Below are 10,214 nucleotides of genomic sequence, written 5' to 3'. Positions count from 1 at the left end.
TTCAGTGGCTTAAAACAACACAGATTTGTGATCTGCTAAAATTTGTGACCCTCTACGGGCTTCCCTAGGCAAATGCAGGCACAGACTCCAGGGGAGAATCTGCCTGACTGTTTTAGCTCCTAGAGGCAAGCAACCAAACCCTCAGATCATGGCCCCGTCCTCCTCTTCAGGGTCAACAGGCAGCACGTCTGGTCTCTGCCTCTGACCCTCCCATCTCTCGCTTGTAAGGGCCCCGAGGTGATGTTGGATAGTCCAAGACCACCCTTTATCTCAAGGTCCTCCCCTCATCTCATCTGCAGAGTCCTTTTGCCACTGGCGCTCGTCCGTTAACAGATTTTGGGAAGCAGGAGGTGCCTGTGAGCTGCCTGCAGGCCTTGGGAGGCAGACACTGATGCCAAAACGGAGATATGATGGGCAGAGCCTGGGCCCAAGCTTACACAGTGAGCTGCTGGCAAGCACAGGCTTTCTCCTGCATCTGCAAGCCCGCCCAGTCAGGCCATCTGTGTCCAGCTCAGGGACATAGGAGACACAGTCGTCAGGGCCAGGAGGAGGGCACAGAGTACACTCCACAGGGAAGGAGCCACCCAGGGCTGGAGGGGAGCATGGCTGACTCTGCTTTGGAGAGGCCCCAGGGGCTTCCCCAGAGGCTCCAGCCTTCCCTCGAAGAAGATCTCGGGATCTGAGGGGGTTTCCTGGGATTAGGAGGAGGAAGGTGGAAGCCTGGCAAGGTCAGGCTGCTCTGTCTCAAGGCCATCTCCCTGGAAACCGGGGTGACAGCCAGGCTGGTGCATCCAGGAAACCCAGGCTGGGCTCCAAGTTCCCTGTGATTCGCTGACTCAGCCCAAGAGGGTGGTCATGGGGCCCCTTGGGGGCTGGTGGGGACACCCCTGCAAAAGATCAAGGGACAGCAGGAAAGAGGCTCTCTGGACCTCCAGCCCTTGTTCCCTAGCCTCTCTAAGGAAGACCTTACTTTCCCTTGCACCCCACTCTGAGGGAGTAGTGCAGGGGAGTTGAGCCCACCACATGGATGGGGGAGGGCAGCAGCCACAGCCTAAGCCCTAACATTTCATTAGCACAACTCTCAAGCATTCTGAAAAAGCCAGTTGTGGAATGAATAACCCATGCCCAGACACTTTAAAAATATGTTCTTATTAGCACCTATTAAATTCTACAGATGATTGGATTTTAGTGTGGTATTTTTATACATGCATACATTTTAATAATAGTGACTCCTCGGGCTGGGGATTTAGCTCAGTGGCTTAAGTACTTCCATGGTAAGCACAAGGTCATGGGTTCGATCCCTGGTACTTAAATAAATAATGTGATTTCTCCATTCCTTTTTTCTGGCCCACTAACAGTCTCTGATTCCACGTACTAAGGAAAATGTGTGGTGCTTACCTTTCTGAGTGTTTTACTTCGCTTCACACGATGACCTTTAGTTCGATCCACCTGCCTGCAAATGGCATAGCTTGGTTCTTTATGGTGGAATAATCCCATCGCACATGAATGCCCCATTTTCTTTTTTTAAAAAAAATTTTATTTAAGGAGAAAAAAGAAAAAAAAAACAGAAAAAGGGTACAAGTTATACAGAATTTCAGAAAAAATAAACAGTAGGAAATCACTAGTTAATTACGTATTGTCATCTTAGAAATAGTTGTTGAAGTTACAAAATTAAAGCATATAGAGGGGACTTTCAAACAGTAAGACTGCAACCAGTTTTGTTCAATGATCCAACAAAACAGTAATATGGTTATCTATCTTATACACTTAAATATATATATGCAGTTATATCTTTTAGAGAACTTTCTTTTCCTTTCTTTTGTACAATGACAATTACACATTTTGGGTTTTATTACTCCCACAGTTCTTATTACTTTTTTTTTGAAGAAAGTAAAACCAAATGTGACATACCAGGACAGAGTCAGTCAAATCAAAAGGATGGACATAATACATAATGTAAAACAAAATACAAGGTGATCAACAATGGTTACCATAATGCCTCTTGTTATCTTAAAAAGAATTGCCTATATCATCAGTTATAATAAAATTGAACAAAACAGTAAAGAACAATAAAACCAAAACATTGGAGACATTAGAGGACTTCAAAAGAAGATAATAGTCAACCAGAATGGGCATCACAATGAATCTTATTGTCTTCATAGTTGTTGCCTATACTTTCAAACTTGGTACTGTCTAGAATACAGGAAAATCAGTCAAAACAAGATGGTGAGGGCAATACAGAGTTTCAAATCAAGTTAATAGGAAATCAAAGTGGGTTACTATAATATATCCTGCTATTTTTTATTTATTTTTCCCTTAATTAAAAGGATAAAAATGAAAAAGTAGATAATAAAAAGGAGATTGAGATAAAAAAGAGGAATGCCCCATTGTCTTTAACCATTCCCCGCTGGATGGGCACACAGGCGGGACCTACATCTTGGCTATTGCAAATTGTGCCACAATAAAGAGGCATAAGCAGGTAACGCTAGAGAGCGATGGTGAAACCACTCTGGGAGAGCGTCTAGAAGCTTCTCTTAAAGTAAACATTCGTGTATTATATGACTCACTGCTATGTATTTACCAAAATGAAGTGAAAACTGATGAAATCCATGAGCTGTGGCTGGGTGGTGTTGCCTCAAAGTTCGCACAATGGAAACTTATTCTCCGAATCACATGGGGATGATGTTTGAAGGTGAGGACTTCCGTGGGAGGTGATGAGGATTCGATGCAGCCATGAGGAACCTTCCATGGTGGCTTTTTAACCAGAAGAAGGGAGGCTCCTGTTAGCATGCTTGTTCTGTCTCGTCATGCTGATACCTCCTGCATGTTACGACAGTGTTGTGGTCTGGATATGAGTTGAGCGTGTCCAGTGGAGATTCCTGTGCTAGAGGCTTGGTCCCTGGTGTGGAGACGGTAAGCAATGGAGGCCCTTTGAAGGGGTGGCCACCCAGTGGGAGTTTATTTCGGGTGCTGCCCTTGAAACAGGTTAAGCTGATTCACTTGAGACCCTGGTTAGATCCCAGTTCTCATAAGGGGGTTGCTATAAAAAAGCAAGATGGTGCACCCCCACCTTTTCTAGCTTCCTGTCTCATGTGATTCCCTCCTCTTCTAAACTCTTCCACCCTGATACGATGCAGCCAGGGAGCCTTGCAGGAGCCCCTGACATGCTATTTGGACTTTGAGCCTCCCAAACAGTAAACTAAATAAACCTCCTAATAAAGGACTCAGCCTCAGGCATTTTGTCTCAGCAATAAAAAGTTAACTAATTCCTACAGCGAGAAGTCCTTATCATAGTCCTTCACCATGTTCTTGGACTTCCCAGCCCCCAGAAACACAAGCAAACTAACCTTCTGTTCTTTATAAATTACCGACTTGTGGGTGTTTCGTTACAGCAACATAAACCTGACTAAGACATCATTACAAAGATTTGTATAGAAGCTCAACTCATAAGAGCTCACCTTAGGAACAATCCAAAGGGCATCAATAGGTTTTATGGTTTAGATCTAAAATGTCCCACAAATATCTCATCTGTTTGGAGGGTGATTAGCTCATGGGGGTGCAATAACTGGCTGGTTAGAAGGTTGATGCCTGGTTGGAAGTGGTCACAGGGGACATGGCACGGAAGGTGTATTCTTGTCCCCATTTCCTCTCTTCTCCTTCTGCTTCCTGGTTGCTGTGGGGTCAGCAGCTTTCTTCCGCTGTGCCCCTCTGCTGTCCTCTTTTCTACCTTGGACCACAGACTGAACTGTGAGCCAAAAACGAAGCTCTCCTTCGGTTGTGGATGTTTAGCACTGTGCTTCATGGCCAGGAAAGTGATCCAGAGAGCAGGGGAATGGACCAGTGAATTGTGGAATATGACTTGGTAATAAAAACGAGTAGATTACTGATTCATATGACATAGGGAAATGCTAAAAGTACCCTGTCCTGTATAATCCCATGTACATGGAACTCTGCAAAAGGCAAGTCCAGCTAACAGTGACTAGACACCACATTAGTGGGGTCTGGGGCAGGGACGGGGTTGGGGTTGGCTAGCATGGGCCCCACGTGTGGTTTTGAGGCAGGATGGACATGTTCTTTCTGCGTAGTGTTCTTTTTTCTTCCTGTTCTGTGCTGTCCTAGCCAGGTAGTCTGGGAGCTCAAGTAGCCTTTCATCCTGGAACTAAAATCTGCTGGCCTGGACCTTTCTCCTTGGAAATTCTCAGAGAGCCCCAGGCCCCCAGGATGCAAGCAGGAATCTTTGGGAGTGCAGGGTGAATTCAGATCAAAAGTCCCCAGTGTGAGAGCCAGGCTCCGTAAGACCTGAACCCCTATGTGAGTTCAGTCACATCATTCTCTGAGATGCATTCCCCATCTATGTTCCACCCAGTGGTCACCGGAAGTAGGTGGGTTGAAGGGCACTCCTCACCCAATCTGGGAAGCCCCCAGGGCTTTGTCTGGCTTCTCAAGACACGGGGCTAGTGCCACAGATCTCACCGGAGTCTCTTTCTAAAGACAAAGGTGGCTCCCACAAATGCCTGTGTGTCACTCCTTCATGCACTCCTTGTCAGATCTTTCTATGCCAGCTACTCATGAATGGAGGCGTCCCCAGTGTAAGGATTGGGTGGGGTCCATTCCTGTGTCCCCAGCCCACTTCGACTAAGCTGTGTTCTGGGATCCTGTCTTCAGACCCTCCTGGCCCAGTGGGCCTGGGCAGAGGGCATCATGGGACCACGTGGTTATCTACAGAGGTCATGAATCACTTCCGGGTAGTAAACCAGTCTCTAGCATAAAGCTAGCACATCTCTCCAGAGCCAGGAGCTTAATTTCTCAAACGTTTATTAATGGTTCAGAAATACAGGAATCAAACAGCCCATCCCTCAGTTTCCTGGCTGTGTCTAGGAAGAGAGGTGAGGTCGGACGACTCAGGTGTAGGAGCAGGCATTTTGGAACTTGTGAAAGTTAGGTTAAGATGGAATGTAGGGGGTATGGGTGAGGCTGGAGCAGGGGTCTGGGGGGCAGGCACTAGGCAGGGCTGGGTTGCACTGAGGGGTTCTCAGTAGCAGTGGATGGAAGTCTTGGCGAGCATTCTTGGAGCATGCGCAGATTCTAGGACTCCACCGGTGGTGGGTGTGGCCTGGAAGTGGGCGTGGCACGGAGGTGGGCGTGGCCGGCCTAGCAGCTGCTCCTCTTCTCACAGATCCAGCCATCTCGTTCGCTGCTACAAGGCGCGTCGTTCCACAGCCCTGAGTGAAGCATCATGACGCAGTCCTCCTTGCTCTGAGAGTCATTGGGCTCCCCCACGTTCCAGTGGCTGCGAGGATGGAACATGCAACGGGGGGGGGGGCTTGCTGGGTGTCTGGGCTGCGGTGGACCTGGGGTCCAGCCTTCCCTGCTAGGGTCTAGCCTGTTGATGGTTTGGCTCCACCCTGGACGCCCCGATGTCTAACGTGAGGGTGCATCTGGGAATGTATAATTTCCTTCCCATCAGCCCGTGTTTTCGGTGTGTTATGTTTATACTCCTCGAGGAGCTGGTGCGTCTCCATAACATGCCTGTCTCTCCCTGCCTCCCTTCCCCTCTGTCTCTTGATCTCCTTCCCTTTTGAGAAAGACTGATGCTCCTACGCCCAATTATTTCTTTTTATTTTGCTCTTTATTTGTATTTTGGGTTTCTCACAGAAGAGAAACTATGTGATATTTAAGTGTTTGTGTCTGATTCAATACATTTACTATTATGGTTTCAAGGTGCATCCGTTTTCCCACAAATGACTCGGGCTTACCCTCGCTTATGACAGAGTACTACTGCATTGTGTGTAACACATTTTCTTTATCCACTCATCTGTGGACAGGCATCAGGCTACTTCCCAGATTGAGCTATTGTGAATTGTGCTGCTATAAAACATGGGTGGGCGCAGATTACTGTACCTTTCTAAGGTTACCGCAAGACTTAGCTTTTCTAAGAATCTAGCCAGAGCCAAGGACTTTCCTGAAATGTGGCCCAAAGCGCTCCCACTGGGGTTTAACTTATCTACCTCCCACATCTCACCAGGAGCTCTTTCTTCACCTGAAGCTGATGGAAACTCCGTCCACCCACTGGTAGCCTTGGACCCGGCCTCCGCTGCGCACAGCCCTCAATCCCAGCCAGTATCCACGGCCACGCGTGTGTCGAGTCAGGAAGCCCTGAACCGGACAGAGACCTGAGTGAGCAGCAGAGGCAAGACCTCGCTGCGCCAGCTGGGCTGTGTTTGCGCAGGTGAGCCCTGCTGCCCTCCGCTCTGCCCCAGCGGCGCTCACCTGCTCATCCAGGTCACCGATGATCACCAGGTGCGCGGCGTTGCCCACGCAGTTGCGCTCCGCCTCTTGCCAAGTGGTTCGGGGCTCCGAGAAGTAATAGCAGGAGCCCCGGAAGGGCAGCCACGATGTGGGACACTGCCCGCAGGAACCTGCGGAGGAGGCGAGGATCCCACAGGTGTGCTTTCCCAGGGAGAATGGAGAAGAGAAGGGTTGGAGCCCCAGGTCAGGGGTGGGGGATCCCGGAGGCCTCCCCCAGGTAGGCCCCTCATGCTGCTCACCGTTCTGAAGCTTGGCGGCCTCCAGCGCCCGGAACAGCTCGTTGCGAATGTTCTCGCGGTCCCTGCCCGCTGTAGCCAAGTCTTGGGTCACTGCAGAGTCAGGGCAGGGGACACTTCAGCCACTTAGGATCAGAAGCAGAGTCACGCACGACTCGCTAAGGGTGAAATTCTAAGGCCTTGGTCAGCTCCCCTTTGATGTTTGGGGTCATGTAGGACACAAGGTCCGGACAGTTATAACCAGGTAGACTACTGCCATGACCGCGAATAGGAGTTGTGGACAAGATCAGAGTCCAGCGACCAGGAAGGGGTCACAGGGGTCAGGGGGCGGGGTCAGGCCTGGTTCGGTCCTCACCGCGCAGGCTCAGTTCTTCCAGGGCGCTTTTCTGCTGCATTAGTTTCACCTGCGCCTCCCGCATCTCCGCCAGAGCCGCCCGCACCTCTCTCTGCGTCGCGTTGCCTAAGAAGGGGTCGGGGATAGCGCGGCCTCAGGATGCATGCGTTTTCCTGCAGACGGCTCAACTTTCTCCTGTCTTAGGGCGGAAACCCAAAGCATAATTTACACAACAAAATAAAGGCTGGCGAATAGGAACTAGGAAGACAGAGCTTTTTTGCAAATTGAGAACGGGGATCGAGGGATGGGGGCAAATGAGGGGAAAAGGAGGGAAGGAAATGAATTAATGAATTAAATGAAAAAAGAATTAGCACACCAGCTCCCCATGAGACGCGTAATCCGTGTGTGCTGCAAACATAGACAAATACAAAGAGAAAGGAAGGAAGGGTGGGTGAGAAGGGGGGGACCCTGCCAGACCTCTGGCCGCGAGCCCCACCCACAAGCCACGCCCACGCCCAGCCGGGGTCTCACAGCAGCTCTGGCAGGCTCCGACCTCACCCTTCAAGGCGCCCAGCGCCGCCGTCTGCTTGGAAGCTGGAATGACAGCCCCGCGCGCAGCGCACAGGCTGGTCACGTAAGGGCCCTCAGGGGACGCCTTCCCCAGTTTGGGGTGGGGCGGCCCGGGGACTCAGCTGCGATCCCATGTGAGTCCCAAGCGCTCCTGCCCTACACGCCCCGGCGCCTCCCGTCCCCGCCCATCTCCCTGTCCCTTCTGCATTCACCGTTTGTTCTCAGCAGGTCCTGGTGAGCAAGCAGTGCCCCGCGCTCCGTGGAGGCTGCAGAGAGAAGGTCACGCGCCTCGGCCAGGGGAGGAGGGAGGTGGCTCGGGACCCCCCGCCCCCCGCCCAGGGGATGCTCCCGAGGCCACACCTCTCCCCAAGAAGGAGGCACTCACCCTTGGATGAGATGACGCTTAGAATGAGAGCCCACAGCACGGTGACTGCTAGGATGGCCAGGGCCAGGGAGAAAACCCATCGCCTGAGGTGTTCCCAGCGCCCCCAGTGCCCTAGAAGAACTCAGAGGGATCAGTGGCCTGTGTCTTGGGCTGAGGTCCAGAGAGGCTAAGTAACTTGCCTGCTACCACATAGCCTTCAACACCCCAGTCTACAAGGGTCCATCGCTGTGGCGTTTCTCCTGCCCGTATTTCTTGGGTGCTCTGCCTCTTCCTGTCCTCTTCCCTTTAAGACCCCAGACCCTTGGACCGAGGGACCCGAGGGGGTCAGAGAGGCAGCCCCATTGCTCACACCTCCGGGTACTTCCTCGGGGCTGCTGTCCCACTGGCTGTATCTGACAGTCTCCATGGTGCCTCAGGCACCCGGCTTGGGCAGGGCTGGACCTTTAGCTCTAGGGCCCACCCTGGCTCCACCCTCTTCCTTCCCTTTTCCTTCGCCTCCATGAATCCCAACAGGAACCTAGTCATTGACCAATCAGAGCGCTGGGCCCTTGCTGGGCTGAGAGTGCCAGGAGATGGGACAGTTCTAGTGTCCCCAGCCGGTGGGGCTTCCTCTTGGACTGAGGTGCTGGAATCTTCTCTTTGGAGCTCCATCCTGATCTCCCATGGGCTGAGAAGGATGCAAGGAGCCCAGCTGTTGTAGTCAGGGTACACCAGGTAATAGATTGAATGCAGGACACATAGGATTATTTTATACTGTTCATCCCAAAAGTCAAATGCAAAAGAGTGTGAGTGATCATCTGTCCATACACTAGAACTCAAAGAATCCAGCTGAGGGCCTGGATCCCATGACAATGTCTTGTACGAGTCCAGCTGAAGACCTAGAGTTCATAGCAATGTCTTGTGTAAACCTGTCAAGGATCTGCTCCGGGAATGCCGAAAGGTCAGTGGTGGAAGCTAGAAAGTCTGCACCAGAGGGTGAAGAACCTGTGCCAATAGGCTGAGGGGTCTGAACCAGAGCCAGGAAGTGATGTTCAAAGGATCAAAGCTCCCCCGAAGAGAACTGCAGGCATCCTTAGTGACAGTGAGGACCCGAGCTCCTCTGCCGACAACAGCTGAGTTCGTATTAGGAAAAGCAATGTGACAAGCTTCTCCTGGAGGATCAACAGTGCACTGTTTTCACCTGCAGCTTTATGCTGTGACAGCAATCTCAGCTGGGCCTTCCACACCCAGAACCACAATGATTCAGTTCAGCTGGGTTTTCCAACCACTAGTTAATCCACAGCACCAAGCAAATTAGGTGTGGCTTTTTCAGTTTCTCTGCAGGTGCTTTCCAGGAACGGTGTTTGGCTGTGACCTGAATTCAGTCATTGTTGGTCAGATGGGGGACAGGCAATTGTTAGGGTGGCCAACTTAGCTCCTGAATTCCGCTACAGGATGGTGGCTAGATGGGGCAGCATATGACTGCCAGAAGCTTCAGTCTTCTTCTATATATATACAGATAGGGCCTCCCTCAAAGAGACAGTGTAATAAAAAAAATGAGGTTATTTGCATCAAATCTAGCACCATCCGAGGCCCATACCCATCTCAGTTTCAGCTAGCCGGGAAGCTGAGGAAAGAAGATCACAAGAGCCCAGGAGTTTGGGGCCAGCCCAGGCAACGAAAGGAGATCCTATCTGAAAAGCAAAACTAACACACTGAGTGTTCATGCATTCTTTTTATTTTATTATTTATTTTGCATTGCTTCAGCAAATATTAGGCACAACATGCCAGGCATTGTTCTGGGATCTGGGGCTATATCACTGAGAAAAACACATTTCTTCCTCTTTGATACCAACATTATAGTGGGTGTGGTGGTGGACTAAATATAAACATAATAGATGTAATTTAAAAGACAAGTCTTCTTCTTTTTTATTTTTTTTTGAGACAGGGTCTCACTATGCAGTTCAGGCTGGCCTTGAGCTCATTTTGTAGCCCAGGCTGGTCTGGAACTCGCAACGATCCTCCTGCCTCAGCCTCCTGAGTGCTGGGATTGCAGGCATGAGCCACCATGCCCGGCAACAAGTCTTTTTTAAAATAGAATGGTTATCGACTGGAACAACTGTGATTCCCAGGGAATATTTGGCAATGCCTGAGGCTATGTTTAATATCCATCGTCAAAAGTTGGAAGGTGCTGTGCCACTGATCATTAGAGGGTAGAGGCATGGATGTTGCTCAACACCCTACAATACGTGGGCAGCCACCACAGCAGAGGATGGCCCAGTGTCAGCCTGCTCAGGAGGCCCAAGGGAGATTTTTGCAGGTGAGGTCCCAAGTTAAAGAACACATGTGTGCGAGACATCAGCAACAACACCAGGCAGCGTGGAGCAGAGCAGAGAGCCAG

At 50.6% G+C, this 10,214-nt stretch overlaps 1 protein-coding gene across 3 annotated transcripts; it reads right to left on the bottom strand.

Moving 5' to 3' along the window:
* Positions 1 to 4,798: 4,798 nt before the first annotated feature.
* On the bottom strand, positions 4,799 to 8,316 carry Clec4g (C-type lectin domain family 4 member G). Of its 3 annotated transcripts, none has more exons than XM_063228377.1 (9): positions 8,186 to 8,316; positions 7,835 to 7,945; positions 7,662 to 7,715; positions 7,411 to 7,473; positions 6,901 to 7,005; positions 6,549 to 6,638; positions 6,271 to 6,419; positions 6,023 to 6,156; positions 4,799 to 5,290 (listed from the first exon to the last, which is right to left on the bottom strand). In XM_063228377.1, the coding sequence occupies exons 1-8, from the start codon at positions 8,238 to 8,240 to the stop codon at positions 6,037 to 6,039; spliced, it is 747 nt and encodes a 248-aa protein (XP_063084447.1). In that variant the 5' UTR covers positions 8,241 to 8,316; the 3' UTR covers positions 4,799 to 5,290; positions 6,023 to 6,036. The 3 variants fall into 3 exon arrangements, with proteins under 3 accessions (XP_063084447.1, XP_063084444.1, XP_063084445.1); XM_063228374.1 differs by having other exon boundaries at positions 6,041 to 6,156; positions 8,186 to 8,315; XM_063228375.1 differs by having other exon boundaries at positions 6,041 to 6,156; positions 7,438 to 7,473; positions 8,186 to 8,315.
* Between the last annotated feature and the right edge of the window lie 1,898 nt (positions 8,317 to 10,214).

Source organism: Cavia porcellus, unplaced genomic scaffold (assembly GCF_034190915.1).
Source record: "Cavia porcellus strain 051 isolate PalLab524CR breed Dunkin Hartley unplaced genomic scaffold, mCavPor4.1 scaffold_17, whole genome shotgun sequence".
Taxonomy (NCBI): domain Eukaryota; kingdom Metazoa; phylum Chordata; class Mammalia; order Rodentia; family Caviidae; genus Cavia; species Cavia porcellus.
The sequence above is the reverse complement of the archived record's forward strand: the minus strand, read 5'-3'. Positions and strand labels throughout refer to the sequence as shown.